General features: G+C 40.6%; 1 protein-coding gene across 1 annotated transcript in view; it reads right to left on the reverse strand.

Annotated features, from left to right (window-relative positions):
• LOC124722880 (vacuolar protein sorting-associated protein 13A-like) overlaps positions 1-25,217 on the reverse strand; it is a 752,258-nt gene that overhangs the window by 86,682 nt on the left and 640,359 nt on the right. Inside the window, exon 59 of the mRNA XM_047248017.1 lies at positions 4,421-4,541. Within this exon, the coding sequence (XP_047103973.1) occupies positions 4,421-4,541 (121 nt within the window). The remainder of the gene's footprint in view (positions 1-4,420; positions 4,542-25,217) is intronic.

Below are 25,217 nucleotides of genomic sequence, written 5' to 3' on the forward strand. Positions count from 1 at the left end.
GCACGTTGGGTGGCACGGGATACATGCGGACGTGCATTGTCCTGTTGGAACAGCAAGTTCCCTTGCCGGTCTAGGAATGGTAGAACGATGGGTTCGATGACGGTTTGGATGTACCGTGCACTATTCAGTGTCCCCTCGACGATCACCAATGGTGTACGGCCAGTGTAGGAGATCGCTCCCCACACCATGATGCCGGGTGTTGGCCCTGTGTGTCTCGGTCGTATGCAGTCCTGATTGTGGCGCTCACCTGCACGGCGCCAAACACGCATACGACCATCATTGGCACCAAGGCAGAAGCGACTCTCATCGCTGAAGACGACACGTCTCCATTCGTCCCTCCATTCACGCCTGTCGCGACACCACTGGAGGCGGGCTGCACGATGTTGGTGCGTGAGCGGAAGACGGCCTAACGGTGTGCGGGACCGTAGCCCAGCTTCATGGAGACGGTTGCGAATGGTCCTCGCCGATACCCCAGGAGCAACAGTGTCCCCAATTTGCTGGGAAGTGGCGGTGCGGTCCCCTACGGCACTGCGTAGGATCCTACGGTCTTGGCGTGCATCCGTGCGTCGCTGCGGTCTGGTCCCAGGTCGACGGGCACGTGCACCTTCCGCCGACCACTGGCGACAACATCGATGTACTGTGGAGACCTCACGCCCCACGTGTTGAGCAATTCGGCGGTACGTCCACCCGGCCTCCCGCATGCCCACTATACGCCCTCGCTCAAAGTCCGTCAACTGCACATACGGTTCACGTCCACGCTGTCGCGGCATGCTACCAGTGTTAAAGACTGCGATGGAGCTCTGTATGCCATGGCTAACTGGCTGACACTGACGGCGGCGGTGCACAAATGCTGCGCAGCTTGCGCCATTCGACGGCCAACACCGCGGTTCCTGGTGTGTCCGCTGTGCCGTGCGTGTGATCATTGCTTGTACAGCCCTCTCGCAGTGTCCGGAGCAAGTATGGTGGGTCTGACACACCGGTGTCAATGTGTTCTTTTTTCCATTTCCAGGAGTGTATTTTCATAAGTGAATATATGTATTGCGAAGGTACTGTGAATGTCCCGAGTTCCTTAAACAAATGTCTGCAATGTGAGCTTGGGTGGACTCCAGTTATTATTCTGATAACATGCTTTTGTGCAATGAATATCTTCTCTCTCAATGACAACTTGCCCCAAAATATGATGTCATATGAAAACAGTGAATGAAAATATGCGTAGTAGGCTAATTTACTGATATGTTTATCACTAAAATTTTTCAATAACCGTAATAGCATAAGTAGCTGAACCTAACTATTTCAACAAATCATCAATGTGTTTCTTCCAGTTCAATTTCTCACTAATGCACATACCCAGAAATTTTGAATATACTGCCTTCGCCACAGATTTCTGTTCATAGTCTATATTTATAAATGGTGTTATGTCATTTACTGTACAGAATTGTATAAACTGTGCCTTCTCAAAATTTAGTGAGAGTCCATTTGCTGAGAACCACTTAATAATTTTCTGAAAGACGTTATTTACAATATCCTCAGCTGATTCTTGTTTGCTGGGTGTGATTACTATACTCATATTATCAGCAAAAAAGAACTAGCTTTGCATCTTCATGAATATAAAGTGGCAAGTCATTAATATATATTAAGAACAATAAGGGACACCATTCTTGATACCTCCCCAGCTAGAGGACTCTGCCGATTTTTGCATTCATCCACTTATATATGAATTAAACCATTTGAGCACTGTCACACTCATACCACAATACTTAAGCTTGAATTTCATAATTCACACAATCAAAAGCCTTTGAGAGATCACAAAATATCCCAATGGGTGATGTTTGGTTATTCAATGCATTTAATATTTGTTCAGTGAAAGCATATATGGCATTTTCTGTTGAAAAACCATTCTGAAAACCAAACTGATATTTTGTTAGTACTTTATTTTTACAAATACGTGCTGCTACTCTTGAATACATAGCATTATTGAGAATTTTGGATAAAGCTGTCAGAAGTGAGATTGGGCAATAATTGTTAGCATCAGACCAATCCCCTTTTCTATGCAGTGGTTTAACAGTAGTGTATTTCAGTCTATCTGGAAAAATGCCCTGTTTCAGTGTGCTACTACATATGTGGCTGAGAATCCTAATTATTTGTTGGGAACAAGCTTTTAGTACTCTTTTGGAAATGCCATCAATTCCATGTGAACTTTTACTCATGAATGAATTTATTATTTTCCTAATTTCAGTAGGAGAGGTGGGTTGAATTTCAGTTTTATCAAAGTGCATAAGTATTGCCTCTTCCATATACTGCCTTCCATTATAATGTATAGCTGGATCCTATTTTGTCTACAACACTTAAAAATGATTATTAGAAATGTTTTCTACTTCTGACTCCTTGTTAGCAAACTGTTCATTGAGTTTGGTAGAAATATGGTCTTCCTGTGCTCTTGGTTGTCCTGTTTCCTTTTTAACAATATTCCAAATTGTTTTAATTTTATTATCAGACGTGGTAACCTCAGACACAATGCACATACCTCTAGACTTTTTAATAAATTTTCTTAATATAGTGCAGTAGATTTTTATAATGTTTCACTGTTTCGGGATCATTACTCCTCCTAGCTATAGCATACATTTCCCTTTTCTGTTTACAAGATATTTTTATCCCTTTAGTAAGCCATGGCTTTTTACATGGTTTCTTACAATTATATTTCACTGTTTTCTTAGGAAAACTGTTTTCAAATATACCCACAAAGGTATCATGAAATAAGTTAAATTTTAAATTAGCATCAGGTTCCCTGTACGCCTCATCCCAGTCTAACTCTTGCAAGCTATCCATAAAATTTTCAATTGTTAAATCATGTTTAACATTACTGTATGCAGCTACGTCATATACTGTAACTAGCTGCGTATCATGATCAGACAGCAAAAGTTTTTATTTGATTAAATTTATCTGGGTCTATGAACACATTATCTATAAGTGTGCTGCTTTCCTGTGGAACCCAAATAGGAAAATCAGAAACTGACGTCAAACTGAAAGAACCAAGCAATACTCCAAGGTCAAGCTTTCTGTTGAACCCCCCCCACAAACAATAATTTGCTTCCCTCTGTCTGACAGATACCATAACAAAGAATCAAAGTTTTTCAAAAATATTTGAAAATTTCCCAATTTCCCAATACATGGCTACAATTATAAACATGCCATTATTTAGTTTAAGCTCACACACACATGCTTCTACATGTTGCTCTACACAAAACTTTTTAAGTTTCCAAATTTTTCACACTATGATAGATTATAACATATAGGGCAACTCCTCCTCTCTGTATTTGGTTTACAAAAAGTGATCAATTTGTGTTACAATATGATTTTCTGAAGTAGTTGCTTATGCAAAAGCCTCCTTGCAACATAATTAGGCAAGTATAATTGTAAAATAACTGTATTGCTGTAACTATAAAACATATGATGACACCAATTACACGTAAACATGTTCAAAGATGAATAAATATTCCATTCTATTCTAAATATGCTATTCAGTATGTGTGCTTATTTGTGTAAATACTGTATTTTAATATCCCATAAACTGTACTATAATATGTCATGAAATTAAGTCATTCTATTCTTCCACTTATGTAAAATGTACATTCTTGACTTATTTCCACATCCCAGACCCATCTCCACGGGTTACATAGAATATTAATTATGTAACATTATATGTGGATGTACAAAATCAGTTGTGTTTATCAGCAAAAAACAGAACAAACATGCTCCAATTTGGCAAGTGAGGCATTTGTTCACAACTAGATATGTGAATTATGGTTTTGGCATATGTTTGTGCCCAGAGAAAAAAAGAAAAATGAACACATCTAATATACTGAATTATTTATGATGTGTATTTATAAATGAGTTGACTTGAAAATGAATTCCAAAGCTGATTCATACAGTAGTGGTATGATAAACTAATAAACACAATTTGTCCATATAGCACACAGCCTTTGAGAATAATAGTAGTCTCCTCTAGTGTACTTCTCTATTTTGACTGTTAGTAAGTATGTGGTGTTATACTGTATTATAAGAACAAGTTCCTCTGAAGTCATTCAGTAACTGAGATAGTGATTGAGATGATGACACTACAATGACTGATATGACTATTGTCAAATTATAGAAAGCCTAGCAACCAAGAAGTCATAAAAATGAATCAGTATCTCATGAGACTGTGGATTTTAAATCTTAACATGCACTAATATAAAATATGGCTACTGTGATTAGACAAGAACATGTCATGGCTCTCTTCTCATTCATAAATGCAGAAACTTTTTAGTATACACATTTATTTACATGAAATTTAATACATTGAAAACTGTCATTAGAATTTAAAACTACTATTTATTTTAGGTTTCATTTTATCTGCTTTTATATCAAGACACAAGCTTACCAGTAAGTGGTTTCACAACAACTCCAGACATTCCTAATGTCACTCCCATTATGAAAGAATTTGCTGTCAATATCAGCATCTCTGGTATATCACTGCAATGTTGCAGACAAACTTTTCTTTTCTGTAATTAGAAAAGGAATTCAAACTATGAAAAAGTTAGTCTGTTGAGAACAAAAGGAATGCAAAGCTGAAAATCACTTTTATATGATCATATTTTATTCAGTTCATAGGTTTGTAAGAGAATTTATCACAGTCCGTATTGAATATTTTACAATCATTGCTATTTTGCTCATCTACTTTTTGTTACTGAATGTATTCCTACAAATTATTTGCTCATTAGAAATGCTGCTAAGTTATATAATGAACATATCATAAGTACTGCTTATTAATAATGAAACCTGCTTAGGTTGCAGACGATTGTAAATGGTCAAATAATATTGAATCCTTGATATAGCTCTTTCTTTACAGTGTAATTTGATAAGAATGTCATACAGGGATAGGACCCATCTTTGGGTTAGTATTCAGTACAACCAAAAACTATGACAACAATCACATCCCTGCAACATGTTGATTAGAAAATATTATGACCATTCCACTTGAATTTGCAGTGTTCACTTTAATCCACTTTATCTGGGTCTATGAACACATTATCTATAAGTGTGCTGCTTTCCTGCATGTTAATAATGAAATAATAAGCAACCAGGTGTGTATAAGAAATTTAATTCTGTGACCAGTTTGAGGCACTTAGTGTCCTTCTTGAGAAGGTTAAGCCTGTTGCATTTTTTGTGTGTCTCAATAATAAAGTGCATACATCACAATGCCATGGTCCTAATACCATAACAAACATAGCATAAATACTGATTACTGATAATATAAACTACTTAGGTTGCAGACCATTATAAGTGGTCAAATACTCATGAACTCTTGATATGGTCCTAGGACTGTGGCATTGTACTGTATGCATTTTATTATAGTCACTTGCAAATAATGCGACAGGCATTACCTTCTGAAGGAGGGTAATAAGTGCTCAAAACCAGTCAAGAAAATAAATTTCCTATTTGAAACTGGTTGCTTATTATTTCATTACAGTCAGCCACAGTTGCTGAAGATGGACAAAACACTCAGCTGCATGTTATACAGTGCCAGTTGATCAGAGGAGGCAAGTGAGGCTGGGCCTCTTCTCTTTTCTGTGGTAGAAGAGGTAGTACTAGCAGCAATAATTATTTGTACACTGAACCTTAATGCACTTTTGTCAGTGATCATGAAAGACGTTAGAGCAAGTCAAAGTGTGAAACCTTAACTGTAACCTAAGGCACATGGAGGCGTGAAGCATATGACGAGGAGGCCAGTCACTTGCTAAACTGCCTGTAAATGCTTGGTTGCTGTGGTAACCCCATGTCTTTCGTGTGCACAGTATCACAGCTGTGTCGCTTTGTGTTTCTATGGCATGCGAAGCCAGTAGTTGTGGTGCCGTATCTCTATGTTTTCCTTAACATTAGTTGCCCCATGTGCAGTAGTTGAGTCATGTGCGGTGGACATAAATGAAATGCAATCAGGTACAAGTACTGATGTAATAGTTTTATGTATAGACATAATTACCTCCTTGTAGGAGCTGTCATTTTGAAGGAGATGTGAAACTGAATGAGGAAATTTTGAAGAGAGGATGTCAAATATTGGTGCACATCTTCTGCGTAAGCAGGAGTTACCTTTCAGACATCATGATGAGACAGAAAATTCCCTGAATCCCCAAAAGTTCAGAACCATTTTTAAATTTGTGCCTAATATAAATGAAGATTTGAAAACATGCTGGAAGAAAATGAGGTATTTGCAGGGATTTTTGAAAACTACACAGAACAAACTGATGGAATGTATAAATGAGGAGATTTGTGTTCATGTAGATTCAAGTATTGACAGAACTTCACTTTATGCCTGCATTGTGGGCAAAACTACACACCTTTCATACAAATCACAATGCTCTATTGTTGTGAGACTAATGGACTCAAATGGTGATACTCAAGAATATTTTCTTGGTCTTCATGATCTTAGTGAAACCAGAACTGCTGCTGCTTCATTGACTGTGCTGAGTAACACGTTTCAGAATTATGATATAAAGAACATATGATGGTGCTTCTGTTCTGGCTGCAGAATTAAATGGCATGTAAGCTGAAGTCATTGAAATTGTCCCACAAGCTCTTTATATGCACTGTTTTGTACAGTGTTTGGATTTAGTTTTGCAGGAGAGCTGTATAAAACCAGTAAGGAATTTTCCTCCACACTTCAGTATGTTCCTGCTTTCTTCCACTGGTCTTCCAAATGCACAGCAGTTCTCAATAGTATTGCTGGTAAATGTACACTCCTGGAAATGGAAAAAAGAACACATTGACACTGGTGTGTCAGACCCACCATACTTGCTCCGGACACTGCGAGAGGGCTGTACAAGCAATGATCACACGCACGGCACAGCGGACACACCAGGAACCGCGGTGTTGGCCGTCGAATGGCGCTAGCTGCGCAGCATTTGTGCACCGCCGCCGTCAGTGTCAGCCAGTTTGCCGTGGCATACGGAGCTCCATCGCAGTCTTTAACACTGGTAGCATGCCACGACAGCGTGGACGTGAACCGTATGTGCAGTTGACGGACTTTGAGCGAGGGCATATAGTGGGCATGCGGGAGGCCGGGTGGACGTACCGCCGAATTGCTCAACGCGTGGGGCGTGAGGTCTCCACAGTACATCGATGTTGTCCCCAGTGGTCGGCGGAAGGTGCACGTGCCCGTCGACCTGGGACCGGACCGCAGCGACGCACGGATGCACGCCAAGACCGTAGGATCCTACGCAGTGCCATAGGGGACCGCACCGCCACTTCCCAGCAAATTAGGGACACTGTTGCTCCTGGGGTATCGGCGAGGACCATTCGCAACCGTCTCCATGAATCTGGGCTACGGTCCCACACACCGTTAGGCCGTCTTCCGCTCACGCCCCAATATCGTGCAGCCCGCCTCCAGTGGTGTCGCGACAGGCGTGAATGGAGGGACGAATGGAGACGTGTCGTCTTCAGCGATGAGAGTCGCTTCTGCCTTGGTGCCAATGATGGTCGTATGCGTGTTTGGCGCCGTGCAGGTGAGCGCCACAATCAGGACTGCATACGACCGAGGCACACAGGGCCAACACCCGGCATCATGGTGTGGGGAGCGATCTCCTACACTGGCCGTACACCACTAGTGATCGTCGAGGGGACACTGAATAGTGCACGGTACATCCAAACCGTCATCGAACCCATCGTTCTACCATTCCTAGACCGGCAAGGGAACTTGCTGTTCCAACAGGACAACGCACGTCCGCATGTATCCCGTGCCACCCAACGTGCTCTAGAAGGTGTACGTCAACTACCCTGGCCAGCAAGATCTCCGGATCTGTCCCCCATTGAGCATGTTTGTGACTGGATGAAGCGTCGTCTCATGCGGTCTGCACGTCCAGCACGAACGCTGGTCCAACCGAGGCGCCAGGTGGAAATGGCATGGCAAGCCGTTCCACAGGACTACATCCAGCATCTCTACAATCGTCTCCATGGGAGAATAGCAGCCTGCATTGCTGCGAAAGGTGGATATACACTGTACTAGTGCCGACATTGTGCATGCTCTGTTGCCTGTGTCTATGTGCCTGTGGTTCTGTCAGTGTGATCATGTGATGTATCTGACCCCAGGAATGTGTCAATGAAGTTTCCCCTTCCTGGGACAATGAATTCACGGTGTTCTTATTTCAATTTCCAGGAGTGTATTTCTTCAAACAGAAAAATGAGATGGAACAGTAATGCTAGAATTATATCTGCCATTCACAAAAACCATCTGGGACTCATTGAGGTTTTAAATGAAATAATTGACAATCCTAACTTCAGTGCAATGACTACAAGGATGGCTTGTGGTTTCAAAACTAGCCTCCTAGAGTCTGACTTCATTTCCTTCGCTCTGTTTTTCAAAGCATATTTTTAAAGACTGAACTGCTTTTCAACATTCTTCAGAAAAAAACAACCACAGTGAAGCACATTTTTGGAACAATATTGTCCCAGAATGCATAGCTTACAAGAAAAACTCAGTAAATGAAGATAAATTAACTGATTTTCTAAATCCCATGAAACATTTGACTAGTTTGCAAGCTGTAGCTTCTGAGACTAGAGCTGAAATGACAGATGAATACATTGGCAATCCACTGATGTCAAAATATAAATAAGTTTACTTTGAGATTTTTGATAATATTGTAACACTACTGGATACAAGATTTTCATATTGTAAGAAACTGTTCTTCATTAAATTACTTTATACTACTCAGTTCACCAGTTATGGTCATCATTTCCCTGTATATGGTGTGGAGTCAATATTAAACGGCATAATCTTTTGGGGAAACGCATCTACTAGCAAAAGTTGTTTTATATGCCAAAAGAGAAATGTAAGAGCAATAGAAAATGCTGCATCAAGAAGCTCATGTGAGCCCTTATTCAAGAAACTACATATCCTTCCACTACCATGTCTGTACATTTTACAAGTAATCATATTTGTAAGGAAAATCTTAGAAAATAGCAACAATCTTGTGTCAACCAACCAGAGTATCCAGCTGTATAACACAAGGAGAAAGCAGGACATACATGTTCAACATGCACACACAACACTAAAACAGAATGGACCACTGGAAACAGGAAACAGACTATACAATAAGCTACCTACAAGCATTAAAACAATAAAAGACACTTCAAAATTTAAAACTGCTGTCCATAAATATTTATTGGAAAAATGTTATTACAGTATAGATGAATATCTCAAAACATAAAAATTTATTGCCAAGGTTAAATATAATGTATGGAAGCTGAACCTTCAGTTGTGATAATATTAAGCCTAAATCAATGTAAATATTCTTTTATGATTTAAAAACATGTACTGTAAATCACAATGACTTGTCCAATATCATATTGTATACCTTGTACAACAAATGATCAAAAGGACCAATAAAAACGTAATGTAATGTAAAAATATCTGACACATCCTTCAGTTGCTTGCAGTTGCACATAGAACTGGAGACTGTGCTTTCTTCCCAGCATAAATAAACATTACACTCTGTCAGTTTGAGAAACATTATCAAAAGAATGATTGAGAATGAAATGGACCAAATTCCCAAACTATTTTCTCTAATTGCTACTATTTCTGCAACAAGTGCTGCAGTGGAAAGGGGATTTCTTGACTAAAATGCATAAAAACTTATTTAAGGACACTATGGCCCAGGATCACTTATTAGCCCTTACCTCAAATTAAAACCAGTATTGAGAATAGTTGAAAGCCGGGATATGTGGTATGACAATATCATGACAAGATTCACGAACAAGAAGAATCATCAAGTTAACTTGCTCTACAACAAATAACAGTCAAACTCCTGCTCTACCAGTTTGTTCATAAATGACAGTGATTGTCATTATTATTAGCAGTGGTGGTGATGGTGGTGGTGGTGGTGCTGGTAGTAGTAGTACTAGTAGTAGCAGTAGTAGTAGCAACAGTAATTATAATTTTCCTACTAGTAATGGTGGCGGTGGTCATTGGGAATGCTAGATGTGCTTACATTAAAAGGGAAGGAAATTGGATTTTCCCATATGTTTCCTGGCCACCTCAGAATTTAGGTCCATGATCCACCACTGATGTTCCAGTAATTATTTCAGCTTGTTAACTGTGATCTGATTTTCATATCACTCAGTCACACTGCCACGAATGGTTTTTGTTTGGGTAACAACAGAAACAGCAAAGTCCTAAACCTATTACAATAACATATTTTCCTCCAGGTCATTTTCAGGATTACGGACATTCAATTGCCACACATTTTAACCATTTCTGACTTCACAGATTTTAAAATCTCATCTGTTTGTGTCATTCCCTAGTTTATTTCTCTCTTATCCTGTGGTGTGTTCCTTGACAGGTGACTCTGAATAACAAAGCTGACCTGACCCTGCTGAGGCCAATTATTATGTCTCCCTAACACCAAACAAAGCAACCTTGTTTTCTAAACATCACAATCTCTGTCAAGTTTCCTATGTTTCTGTCAATCTTCCACTTCATTGGAAGTGCACATTTTCTCCAACCTAATTTTGTCTGTAATCTGCCTAATTCAGTATTTCCCAAGAGTCAAGTCCAATTCTAACAAATTTTCTTCCTCATTCCATTTGAGCCCAATTAGGAACATGGGGCTTGTTTTGACTCTTTACAAGGATCTTCCATTTCTTCTTAGCCCAGAAAGCTGCCATTTTCTGGCTGTGAGCAAGCTTCCTCTCCTCTGTCCACTTTAGTCTGCTGGCTCCCATGCTCTTGTTGCTGGTAATGGACACTAGGAATAGAGTGATCTGCTTCAGCTATATATTTATGCTTGTAGTTCATGTTTCAGTTTCATTTGTCTTGCATCTGTCAAGTGGCTTAATGCAACAAATGTGACTCAAGGAATTCTTTATCATCAGATTGGCTCTGCATAAAATGATTCCAAATCTTAAAAACCACAGATTTCCACTCACCATATAGAGAACGTGTTGAATGACATTAATAACAATAATATTGTTTGATTTCCAAATCTTAGTCAGATGGTGTATTTTACTTCATTTAATCTCCTTGCAAAAGATATAACGATTAGAACACCTCTCTGACATGCTGTGTGACTCATATATTATGTTTTCTGAAAATGTAATATAATTGGGTAGACAAAACAATCTACTGACCAAGCCGTAGCAGGAGAAAACAGACATAAATGTTCAACAAATATGCAGGCTTTTGAGGACAGTGGCTCCTTCCTCTGGCAGAATGGTTAAAGGGGGGGGGGGGACAAGGGATGAATGAAAAGGGCTGGCAAGGTTCAGGAAATAGGGAGAGTTCAGAAAAAAGCTCAGGATCCAAGGTCAATGGAGACTTACCAGATGGGGTGAGAAGGAAAGACTGATTGTTGGGGATGGCAGTAGACAAGATATGAAAACCTGAGAGCCTAAAGGTGGAAGGTAGGGTAATAAGCAAGACAGTGATAACTGACCAAACACTTGCAAGAGTTAATAAGAATAGAAAGCTAAGTGCAGTGTCTGTGATAGAGGTGGGGGTGGGGAAAAATATACAGGTCAGAAATTAAAAGGCAACCTAAAAGGGACTAACAAAGGAATTGCTTCTGAGAATAAATGCTGATACCAAGAACATTAGAGAAAATAATTAACATAAATAAAAGCCAGGTGGGTGATGAGAATAAAAAGACATGTTGTAACACCAGTTCCCATCTATGGTGTTCTGAGAAAATGGTGTCTGTGGGAAGAATCCAGATGGCACGTGTGGTGAAACAGGCACTGACGTCACAACTGTCATGCTGTAAAGCATGCTCTGCAACAGAATATTGTGTATTGCAAGCATGCTACCCTTTGTCCATTCCCATTCATCGTAACTAATGACTTAGTGGTAGTCCTACCACTGTAGATAGCCAAACAGTGCTTACATAACTGCTGATACACAAGATGTGTCAGTTCACAGGTGGTTTTCCCTTTGATAGTACATGTTTTGTGAGTTACAGGGCTGGTATAGATGGTGGTAGATGGGTGCAAAGGGAAGACTTGCAGTGGGGACTGTTTGAGGCATAAGAGAGATGGGATAGGGAAGTGGGTGAATGAGGAACATAAGCTCTGGTCTGTGTGTTCACTGATTGAGATGGGGGGGAGGGGGCTGGGGCAACAAGAAGCTCTTCTAGGTTGGTGGGCAAAATGATGTCAGACAGAATGGATCTCATTTCAGGACAAGTTTTTAGGAAGGTATAGCCATGTTGAAGTAGCTGATTAAAATAAATACATTCAAGATCAGGATAATACTGAGTGATGAGAGGTGTACTCGTATGTTGTATTCTTAAGTTATTTTTTGGATGGATCAGCAGTACCAAGATTGGCTGTGATGGCCCAGAAAATCTGCTTTTGAGCTAGACTGGTGGGGAAATCATGTCCTGTGAAGGTTGGTGTGAGAATGGTGGTGTACTGGTGTAAAGAGTCTGCATCTGAACAAATACCAAAGTTGCGTTGGGGGGCTTGTTTGACATAGAAAAGATGGCAGCTGTCAAAACGTAACTACTGATGTTTGTTAGTAGGTTTTAAGTGAATGGAATTCAGAATAAGACCAATGATCCCACATCCCTCTTTACCAACATCCTCCATGTTAATGGTATTTCTGGTGCTAAACATTACTTCACACAATGCTTGCCTGTTTCCAAACCGATGACGTCCTTTGTGCTCACCTTAATCAACTTTATACTTACCAACATCAACTTTACTTTTGGAGAGCAGACATACAAAGAGATCAGGGACAGAGCCATGGGAACCAGGATGGCTCCTTCCTATGTCAATGTTTTCATGCGTCACTTGGAGGAAGCATTTCTGGGATCCATAAGGTTTTAGCCCCTGGTTTGGTTTAGATACATTGGTGACATCTTTGCCATATGGACTCATGGTGATGTTGACCTGTTAAAATTTTTGGAATCTCTTAGCATTTTGACAGTTCTCATTCTTTCCATGTTAAACAATCCGTCTTGTACAGCCTTGGTATTTGTCCAGCTGCAGACTACATACAGGAGTACATCACCTTTCTAATGTCAGCTTTCACTGGACATAATTACCCAACCATTCTAGTTCAAATGCACCTCTCATCACTCAGTATTATCCTGATCTTGAATATATTAATCAGCTACTCTGACAAGGTCATGACTTCTTAAAAGCATGCCCTGAAATGAGATCCATTCTGTCTGAGATTTTGCCCAGCACACTTCTAATAGCTTTTTGTTACCCCCCCCCCCCCCCCCCCCCCCCCCACTCTCCAATCTCCGAATACACTGGCCAGAGCCTATGTTCCCAGAATGACATTTTCACTCTGCAGTGGAGTGTGCGTTGATATGAAACTTTCCTGGCAGATTAAAACTGTGTGCAGGACTGAGACTCAAACTTGGGACCTTTACCTTTCATGGGGAAGTGCTCTACCATCTGAGCTACCCAAGCATGACTCCCGCCCTGTCCTCTTGGCTTTACTTCTGCCAGTACCTCGTCTCCTACCTTCCAAACTTTACAGAAGCTCTCCTGCAAACCTAGTAGGGCTAGCACTCCTGAAAGAAAGGATATTGCAGAGACATGGCTTAGCCACAGCCTGGGGGATGTTTCCAGAATGAGATTTTCACTCTGCAGTGGAGTGTGTGCTGATATGAAACTTTCCTGGCAGATTAAAACTGTGTGTAGGACTGAGACTCGAACTCGGGGTCTATGCCTCTCGCGAGCAAGTGCTCTACCATCTGAGCTACCCAAGCATGACTCATGCAACGGTCCCGAGTTCGAGTCTCGGTCTGGCACACAGTTTTAATCTGCCAGGTAAGTTTCAGAGCCTATGCTACTTCTGCACCCACTTCCCTAGTCCATGGCTCTTATCCCTCTGACTGCTCCTGCCGCAAGACTTGCACACCTACCACATATGCCAGCCCAGTAACTCACAAACCATAAACTATCCAAGGGAAAGCTACCTGTTAAATGACACATGTCATATATCAACAGTTATGTGAACACTGTTTGGCGTTCTGCATTGGTGTGGCTATCACCAAGTTATCAGTTGGGATGAACAGGCATGGACAAAGGTTGCATATTGCCAACACACAATACCCTGTTGCAGAGCATGCTCTACATCATGACAGTTTGATTATTTTCATTGATACACTACTTTTTCTGTAATGCACATCTCATTTACACCCAATAATGTCACTTTCCTCTAAAGCCTCCTGTACCAACAGGGATACTTGTATACCCGACTCTTAATGTGATTTTCTATGACGTTAATCATGACATCTGACCAACAGATGTGTGAGATGCCTGCATGACTAGTGGTTTAAATCAAAATCTTAAGAATCTTTTTTATTTTATTTTTTTACTGAACTTATAGTAATACTGAGTGAAACTTCCCTTTCTTTCTTCAGCATAATGTGCCAAGTATGTATTGTATCACACAGATTTCTGTTATGATGGGTGTAAATTTTAATCGAGTAACATGCTGATATGCTATATTCCTTAGCCTCTACCAAACCTACTAGAAATCCATGGTATAAATTCATTTCATTATCTAACAATTCACTCCTTAAGAAAGATCTGGTCAAATACAAAGCAGACTTATAAACTGTATCTTTTGCAGCTTTTGCTCCAAAGACTTCAGATCACAAATGCAACCAGTTCACAACTGGTAATACAAAAATGTTTCTCAGACTAATCCTACCCTCTTCCTTTACCATACCCTGCCTCCCTAGATCCTTCACTCACAGAAGTTAACTCCATTCTCTTCCTGCTACATCATACAGCTGTTAACTTTCAATACCTTCTATAAACTTTTCATCCTAATACAATTTTGTTTTGCCCAATGTCACCAACTCTTCTAACCTGCCACAAGTATATGAACACATTCCACCAATTCAACACTTGCAGAGTCTCTAAATTCTTTCCCAATGCAATTTCAACCACCAAAAATTCTCAGACTATGTAACCTGTCCAAACATTTGTCCTTACAATCATATCCAACCTACCATTGATCCTCCCCCTACAGCAGGGATCTCCTGTTCTCTAAACAAACCACAGTTTCTGAAGTACTACACCCCTTCCCAACTCTAATATCTCTCAGAACAGCAAATCTTACTCATAAAACCTATTCCCGTATCTCATTCCATTTGAATGATAACTACTATATTCACACAATGACTCTGCTTCTTGTCTACCATTCACAATTCATATTAACATAATACTTTATCTACCACCATGAATCGTATGATCTATTTATCATATTTGAAAAGATATCAGCACAAATGGTCTTTTCCACAGTTCTTATCATTAGTTGTGCCAGTTGATATACATCATATCAAGCAAGTAAAAGAAGTTCTCTAAGAAATCAGTGTACAGCTGGAAGAAAACTATTTCTGTTCCTCTCTTTTTACAAACAGTGAACTAACTACAGGAGTCAGATTCCTGAAACTAGGAAAACTAGCTGAAATCAGAATACTGTATTTCTATAGCTTTTAATATACATGGACAGAATGGCTACAAGGATTCTTCTCCAACTTCCTCAACAAATGTCAGGCACCACAAGAATATGAATTGCCAAAAACTTTTATTGCAGTTTAATATCAAAAAATTAGAGCATCTCTTCTTACTGTATTGCACAAAACTTCTATATTTGCTGAAATACAGCATCATATGCTACATAATAAATGGTAGGAATGTAAAAGTTAGTGTCAGTCAGGGAAGTCAAAGTTGTGGTGAACACATTTTATTATTAATGAAATTAATACAAATAGGCTGGCAGAGAGAACTGGAAAAAAATCTGGCATTAAGTATATATAATATTGTGAGTCTAGAAGGGCAAATGGTGATACTAATCTAAGCAACAACTTCAAAATAATTCTCTTCTTGTATTTTATGTCAAACTTTCTGTCAATGACAAGGCAAACAAATTATGTAATCTATAATTTACTTTCCCAGGGCTTTTCACTAGTATGATAGTCACACAACCAGCACAAAGACAACATGCCAGAAACATAATAATGCAAAAACAGTGTTCTGCTAATGATTCTGAAACAAAGCCTGCACCTGGAAAATTGATAACAACTTTTACAACTGACTCTAAAGAACATACTTTACTTTCTCACACTTTGGTAACTATTACCCATAAGCAAATGAAAAACAGGTCAAGTATTACCACTTAAAATCTTACTGACACATCATCAGCTGAATGTCACATTGTGTGACAAAAGCCAAAGAGTAACTCACACCTCAAATACTTTAACATTGTTTAGAATTATTCTCCCACCTAACAAAACAGAGATTCTGCAAAAGTGAAGTAGGTAAACATGTTTAAAATCTAATTTAATTGTGGAAACCAGAAAATAATTAAAGGTACACCATAACAGTGATTGTGCTAAAACAGTGTATATTTTGCCATGAAAACAGAGAGCATACAAATAAATGTAGTAGAAAAGTTCTAGTAGAATGTAAATACTTTAGGATTAAAGGAGACCTGTCAGTAGAAACCAGAAGTGTTGGGTTGTTGATAGACTCACACAAAAGAAGGAAAACTTGCTACTTTTCATAGTTATCCTTTGACAATATTGAGTACAAACATACATACACTCTCACCCTCATACATACACATGCCTATGCCCCTACACAGTGCCACCTAGACTGAGATTCACAATGTTATTTTGTGGCAGATGGGCTGGTTGTGGAAAGGCTACTGCTAGGTGCGATGTGTAGAGAGGGGTGGGAGGCAGGCAGAGGGACTGATGGTTGGTGGCTAGCATCTAAGAGGGAGGCCAGTTTGTGGCTAGGAATGTGTGTGTGGGGGGGGGGGGGGAGGGGGGGGGGAGGGGCGAATGATAGATATGGTTGTAGTGGCCAGTGGGAAGCAGCACACACTGAAGGCAATGTGGGGACATGAACTGGGAGGGGGTGACAGGGTGAGGAAAGACAAAATTGTTGGGTGAAGGGTTCAGAGACTGTGGCTTACCTCAGAGTAAGGCCAGAATGATTATGAGAGCAGAAGATGAGTTGCAAGAATAACTCCAGTCTGTGCATTTCAGAGAAGCTGGCGGTGGAGAGAAGGATGCAGGTGCTTTGGGTTGTGAAGCAAGCATTGAAACTGAGCATGTTGTGCTTAGCCAAATGTTGTGCCACCAGATGGTCAACCTTGTTCTTGACAACAGTTTGGCAGTGGTCATTGATCCTGATGGACAGCTGGTTGGGAGTCAGACGAACATAAAAGGCTCTGCAGTGTTTGCAGCAAAGTTGGTAGATGTTATGGCTGCTTTCACATGTGACTTGGCCTCCAATGGTGCAAGATAAAAGTGTAACTTGAGTAGAGGATCAGGTGCTGGGTGTTGATCGGATAGTTCTTGCACACTGGTCTGCCACAGGAATATGATGCCTGTGGTATGGGGTTGGGAGTGGAAGTGGCATGGGATGGACTTGGATGTCATGTAGGTTGGGTGGGTAATGGACCACTGCTTTGGGAGGGATTGGAAGGATCTAAGATAGGATTCCCTCATTTGTTTTCTAGGAGTCGCTCATTTGCAATCCAAACTGTGGAATTCCCCCTCCCCCCTCACCTCACCCTAAAATATGACCACAAAAATCTCCTTCTATGGATTCCACCCCTCATTTGACAATGACCTTTAACTTTTCAGAATCCATCAGTCCTTAGCTCTCATGAACCTGATACTGGAAAAACACCCCTCCATGGCACAGGCTTCCCTGAAACACCTCTGCTCCCCCCACAATATACTGTTACTGTGCAATCCTTATTACACACACAATGCCTCCTAAATGGAAACCCTTGCACTGCAGGGGCTTGAGGAGCATTGCAGACACTACTTCCATAAATTGTCCAACCTGCTGACATCCTACTCCTGCCTTGGGGCACTATTATCTAACATGCTGACATCCTGCTCCTACACTGGGGCACTATTACGCATCAACACCCATTCTTCTCACAGTGAACCTCCTTGTCAACCCCACATAGCACCCAGACACTTCCTAGCAGACCTCTTCAATTTACCACATCCTACAAAGCTCCCTTCCAACACCCTACAAAACCCAGAACCTAAGCAAACCAAAAACCCTGTTATTAACCTCTCCACAAAATACTCAGTCCCACAGAATTCTGAGTCCTATCCAGAGTCCTAATTCCTCAGCCCCACCTGCAAATTTAACCATACTGGACGTGCCAAGATGAACTCTCCTTCTACCGACCCCTAAAGTGGAAACACTTCTTCCCCAACAATTCCTCCAACCAAAGCCCACCTGATCCCAACACTGAATCTTGCATCTCCCAGTTGATAACACCATGCAACTGTGACCCTCCCTCCCACGTAGCTACTCTGTAGTTACCTTTCACAAATTACTTACCTCCAACTTGGCCACACCATCCTTCTGCAGGTCCCTTCATAAGAACACTAAGCTTTTGTCAGAAGGAAATACAGCCATACAAAACCTGAAAATGAATCCAGACCTAATCATCCTCCTTGCAGAAAAGGGCTCCCCCACTGTTGTGATAGGCCACAGTGACTATCTGATTGAAGTCCTCTGGCAAATGCCTGTCCAACTCCACCTACAAGCTCTGCCAGAGTGATTCCATTCCAGAAATCCAACATAACCTCCAATCCTTACTGAAATCTATATAAACTTCCCAGAATCTCTCAGCTGACTCCATCTCCATCTTCACCCCAACAACACCCAAAACAAACACTTCCACATGCTTCCCAAAATCCACAATCCCAACAATCTTGGATGCCCCATTATAGCTGACTATTGTGTTCCTATTGAAAGAATTTCTGCTCTTGTTGACCAACACATCCAAACAATTTCCCAAAACCTAACATCCAACATCAAAGGCACTAACCATTTCCTTCACTGACTTTCCACCACCTCAAACCTTCACCATCCAGATCCCTATTAATCACTGTTTATGCATCTACTATATACATCAACATTCCTCATGCCAGTGACCTTACTGGTATCAAACACTACCTGTCCCAATGACCTTCAGACTCCAAACCCACAACCTCATTCCTTATACATCTTACCAACTATATCCTGACCCACAACTACTTTTCCTTTGAATGGAAAGTTTACAAACAAAACTACAGCACAGGCAAGGGCATCCACAAAACACCCTCCTATGTCAACCCATTTATGGGCCATCTAGAGGAAACTTTCCTAACCTGCCAAAAGTCTGAATCCCTACTCTGGTTCAGGTTCACTGGTGATACCTTCATAACCTGGACTCAGGGCCAAGAAACATTACCCACATTCTTTCACAACCTCAACACCTTTTCTCCCATCTGCTTCATCTGGTCCTCCTCTACACAATGCACCACCTTTCCAGATGTTGACTTCCACCTCACTGACGGCTCCACCCACACCTTTATCCACATTAAAACCACTAATCACCAACAGTACCAGCATTTCGACAGCTGCCATTCCTTCCACACTAAAAGATCCCTCCCACAGAGCCTAGAAACCTGTGGAAAATGTATTTGTAATGACAGGAACTCCCATACCCAGTATGCTGAAGGTCTCACAAAGGCCTTCACAGACAATGATACCCCCCAAAACCTAGCCCACAAACAGATTTCCACTGCCATATCTTTACACACCCCCAATCTTCCCACTATCCCCAAGAATCAGCTACAAAGGAACACCAATTTTGTCACCCAATATCACCCCGGACTGGAACAAATGAGCCATATCCTTTGCAATGGCTATTGATTATCTCTCATTCTGCCATGAAATAAGGGTCATCCTATGGAAGATCCTTCCCTCTTCTCCTAAAGTGATGTTCCAGCACCCACCCAACCCTTTCCCACAGGCATCATATCCTTGTGGTAGACCAAGGCACAAGACCTGCCCAATCTACCCACCCAGCACCTCCTCCTCCTGTCCTGTTATAGGATTATCCTATATCATCAGAGGCAGGGCCACCTGAGGAGGCAGTCATGTTGTATCCTTCTGCAAACACTGCACAGCTTGTTATGTTGGTATGAGTTCCAACCAGCTGTTCCCCATGATGAATTGTCACAACTAAACTATTGTCAAGAACAAAATTGACCACCTGGTGGCACAACATGCAGTTGAACACAACATGCTCAGTTTCAATGGCTGCTTCACAACCCGAGGTATCTGCATCCTCCCATCCACCACAAGCTTCTCAGAACTATGCAGATGGGATTTATCCTTATTACACATCCTCTGCTCAAGAATTGTCCTGGCCTCAATCTCAGTTAATCCACAGCCCCATACACTCAACCCAACAGTTTCCCCTTCCTCTGTCCTATCATCCCCTCCCAGCTCATATCCCCATGTCACCTTCAGTGTGTGCCAGTTCCCACTGGCTGCTACAACCATACATGCCACCCCTCACTCCTAGCCAGCAAACTGGCATCCCTCTGAGCAACTAGCCACCCATCTGCAGTCCCTCTCCCTGCCTCAAACTTCCCTCTCCTTTTAAGCACTCAACCCAGCATTACCCTCACCATATCCAGCCCATCTGCTGCAAAATAGCATTACCACAGTCAGTCTAGTTGGCACCATGTAGAGCATAGGTGTGTGTGTGTGTGTGTGTGTGTGTGTGTGTGTGTGTACTTTAGCTCATCAAAGGATAACTCCAAAAGCTATCAAGTTTTCCCTTTGTGTGTGCCTATTGACAACTGAATGCTTTTCAGTGAGTGATCTCCTTTAATCCTAAGGTAATAACTTACAAATAGTTGTTTAGTACAGAAAATAATTTTTATGGATGTACCAGGAGGAAATAAGTTGTTTACAACTTGTACAGCTTTATAAAAATATCACAGCAAGCTGAGAAGATGATGCTTAAACATGTAAGAACTATAGGGAACATTCCTTAGCTCATTGATACTTCTTCACTATCACCAGTACACAAGCTACACAGGTCTTCCTTTGTTAAAAAAAAAACTGTGACTAATCTAAGTTTTAACATATCTCAAAGTAATTATCCATCAATAATTAAAGTCATGTCACTTAATAAAAAGGTAAAATTATGCCTACATAAAAATGCACACTCCTAGTTTTTCATGTAAAATAGGACAGGACTACACATTGAGAAACTGTGTGTGGCATCTGCGGTCAAGTATTTGAGATTTTTCAGTCGACCTCACACTGAGGCGAACTCAAACTGAATAAACTAGAGAGTGAAATATATGTCATAATTAATAGCAATAGTGAACTGTTAGATGTACAAATATTGTGTATTATTGACCACTGCATGACGTCTCCTGAAATAGAATGTGTTACCATTGTTTAGTCTGATACATCAATTTTCATGAAAAAAATTTAAGGGTGGAAACAGCTGCATATTTATAAAAGACAGTATTAATGTTCTAACACTGAATATATGTGACTGTCATAACAGTGACAAAGACACAGAATTGCCGCATGTAGAACCCTCAGATACCAGTGTTTTTTTAATATTAATTTTATATCAACATCAGGCAACTTGAGGGTCTTCTACAAGAATTTGACCTTAGTAATATAGAAACTAACAAAAACAAAATCTTGTAAGATCTTAATCTATGGTGACTTCATGATAAATTTCTTATCAGGAGACAGGGACCATTTAATCTATACAAATGTTGTGAATTGCTATGATTGTGATTTAAACATTAAATCTCCAACCAGGCCAACAACTCAGGTACTGAGTAACATAGAATGCAGAGCACATTCTGTAATCTCAGAATTCTCTAGTCACAATGCACTGATTACACAGATAAATACTTTAGATCTAAAGGAGACCACTCATGAAGAGGCAGAAGTGTTTATTTGTTGGTGGGGGAAAAAAAGAACTTGCAAGGTTTGATAGTAATCGCTTTTCAAGCTGGAATACAAATACACATAGAAACCACACAGACACAAACACTCTCTCTCTCTCTCTCTCTCTCTCTCTCTCTCTCTCTCTCTCACACACACACACACACACACACACACACACACACACACACACACACACCACACACACATGACTATTTCCCTATTTGGTGCCGGCTGGACATGTATGGGCACAGGCCTGTGTCTGCAGTGAATGCATGTGTGTGTGTGTGTGTGTGTGTTTTTTCTTCCAGCCTGAAAAACGATTACTCCAAAATATAGCAAGTTTTCTTTCTTTTTTGTATGTACCTGTTGATGACGAAAGGCTTTTACCTTTCAGTGATTGGTCTCCTATACACCTAAAGTATTTCCATTCTACCAGAACTTTCCTACAAAAATACACAAGTAAGTTTGCCAATGAGCAAGCCTCAACTAAAATAAGATTGTAACACAAAGCAGAAACTACTCCGAAGGCAGTGTGCTTAGTATTCTTACCCATATGTGAAGAGAAAATTGGCAGACTGTGTACCACTTTCTGCCATTGCCTCAACTACAACTTCCCTTTAAAACCAAAAAAGTGTATGTACCAACAGAAAACCCTCAAGCAGATCACCACAGATATCATCACATCAGATAAAAGAAAGAGAGATTTTTTCCTCACCCAAAAGATTTTAAGAAATACTTCACTGCTTATAACAAGGTCTTTAGAAATTTAGTTAGTGCATCCAAAATGCTGAAAAACAATAACCTACTGATATCATCATGAGACAAAAGTAAATGGATGTAAAAATCCATAAACACAACCAGCTGTAGTAACAACAGCTGTCAAATGAAATTAACCTAAACTTCAATTGGAAATTAGTTTCCAATAAAAAGTAAAGCAGATGAATTCAACTCACACTTCACTAAAACTGTTGGAAGTCTCATAGATCACCTCAAGAATAACCATCTTCCTGAAATTGACTCATATATGCGCAGTGATACACTGTTCTTACAACCAACATCACAACCAGAGACAGAAAAAATAATTCAGACCAAAAGAATGAAGAAGTCATTTGCAATACAAAACACAATCCAATGCTTCCTTTTCCTTGGGGCAGCAAAATTACTATAGGCCCCTATCCCATACAATAAACTTCTTATTCCTGAATGTCACATTTCCAAATAAACTCGTAACTGCAGAAGTTTTACCAGTACACAAAGAGGAAATTAAGGAGGATACTAGCAACTACATACCAATTTCAATATTCTCAGTATTCATCCAAATATTTGAATATACTACAGTCACCAGACTTAGCTCATTCCCAAAGAAAAGAAAAATTTTACCCTGTGTTTAGTTTAGGTTTCAAGAAAAGAAAGCTACAGCTGATACAGTATAAGTATTCCTTGATTTCACTCTAAGACTTGCTGACATGCAGCCAACATTAATGCCTTGGTGCAGAACGTTAATTCATATAAAATAAGAGGAATTGGCCAGGACGGAGTGTTTATCTCAAAGAAAATGAACAATATACTCAAACAAATGAAATTAAGCCTTAATAAATTTCTGGTACTGTACATTTCATCCATAAAACCATAAGACATGGGGTTCCACAAGGCTCAATCTCAGGCCTCTTGTAGTTCTTGCTTTATATAAATGATTTTCCCTTAACCTTACCCATCAACAGAGTTTCTCTCTCAGCTGATGACACCATGATTTGATATCTGACACAAAAGAACCACTTTAGACTGCACTGAATAGAAGCACAGCCAAAACAAACTTATATCTTAATGTAAACAGACTGCTCCTTAATGTAAAGAAGACAAGCCTAAGTTTTTACACTACACAGAAACTTCACTGGTTCCCACTATATCACAGAGTGGTAAACATGCTAAATTTGTCAAAGGAACAAAACTTCTAGAAGCTTCCATCACTGACCCACTCATATGGAAACATGACTGACATAACCAGAACTAAACTGAGTAAAGCGTGTTTTATTGTTAGTTTGGGGGACATGAGAGAAGCCTCCATGAAGGGTGTGTCCTGACACCTAAGCCTTACAAATCCGGGCGTCCCCTGGGCATCTAGGTATACCTAGACGGCTGATTCTCTCACACCAGAAGCAAACAAACATGCGAGTAAATAAATGGTCCTTATCAGAGCCAACTTTAACTATCACATCTATAAATATTGAAGGCATATCATCAGCCAAAGAACATCTGTTATCCAACCTCTGCCGTGACAAAAAATGCAATGTCCTGTGTATACAAGAGACGCATAGAGATGAGCGACAGAGACGACCAAAAATACTGGGGATGAAACTAGCTGCAGAAACACCGCACTCTCAGTATGGAAGTGCTATATTTGTAAGACCAGGGCTTCAGATAATCAGTGCTCACTGCACCGCAGAAAATAACATCGAAGTCATCTCAGTGGAGCTGAGTAACTGCGTGGTTACCTCTGTGTATAAGCCCCCTTCGGCTGCATTTTCCTTCACACCACCCAGGAACTTCCATAACAGCAAGATGTCTGTAGTAATCGGTGACTTTAACAGCCATAGTCATTTGTGGGGATACTCTGAAGATGACGAAAATGGGGAGGCAGTCCTCTCCTGGGCTGAATCCTGCCAGTTGTCTCTTATACATGACAGCAAGCTACCCCCTTCCTTCAACAGTGACAGGTGGCAACGTGCATTTAACCCTGACCTCCTCTTTGTGAGTGAAGACATCACACAGCTTTGCTCCAAATCAGTGTGCTCGCCCATACCAAAGACGCAACACAGGCCACTACTGTGTCAAGTTCTTCCAGCAATAAGTCCACAGGAGGTGAATTTCAAACAGAGATACAATTTCAAGAAAGCTGATTGGAAAAAATTTGCTAAGATGCTGGACAAGGAGATTAAGTCTGTGTGACCTATCCCTGAAGAGTATGACAGCTTTGTTCAAACTGTCAAACATTGCTCCCGGGCACCAATTCCAAGAGGGTGTAGGACAATGTATCTGCAGGGTGTGACACCTGAAACAGCTGCTCTGCTGGACGGATACTATCGACTATATGAAGAAAACCCTTATAGCGAGGAAACTTATCTGGCTGTGCAAAATACTCTCTCCTCAATCTCTGAGGCAAAGAGAGAACAGTGGATTAAACTGGTGACAGAATGTGAGATGAGTAGAAGTAGTCAAAAGGCCTGGAGATTGTTACGACACCTTAACAATGATCCCTCCCAACCTAATATGCATACAAATGTGAAGTCAGACCAGATCACACACCAGCTTTTGAAAAATGGTAAACCTGACCATACCAGTAAAATCGGGAGACAAACCCTGGAAAGGGAGCCCGAACAAGAGGGAAACATTCTGTTTCAACCATTCAGTTTGAATGAGCTCGACTC

Source organism: Schistocerca piceifrons, chromosome X, assembly GCF_021461385.2.
Source record: "Schistocerca piceifrons isolate TAMUIC-IGC-003096 chromosome X, iqSchPice1.1, whole genome shotgun sequence".
Lineage (NCBI taxonomy): Eukaryota > Metazoa > Arthropoda > Insecta > Orthoptera > Acrididae > Schistocerca > Schistocerca piceifrons.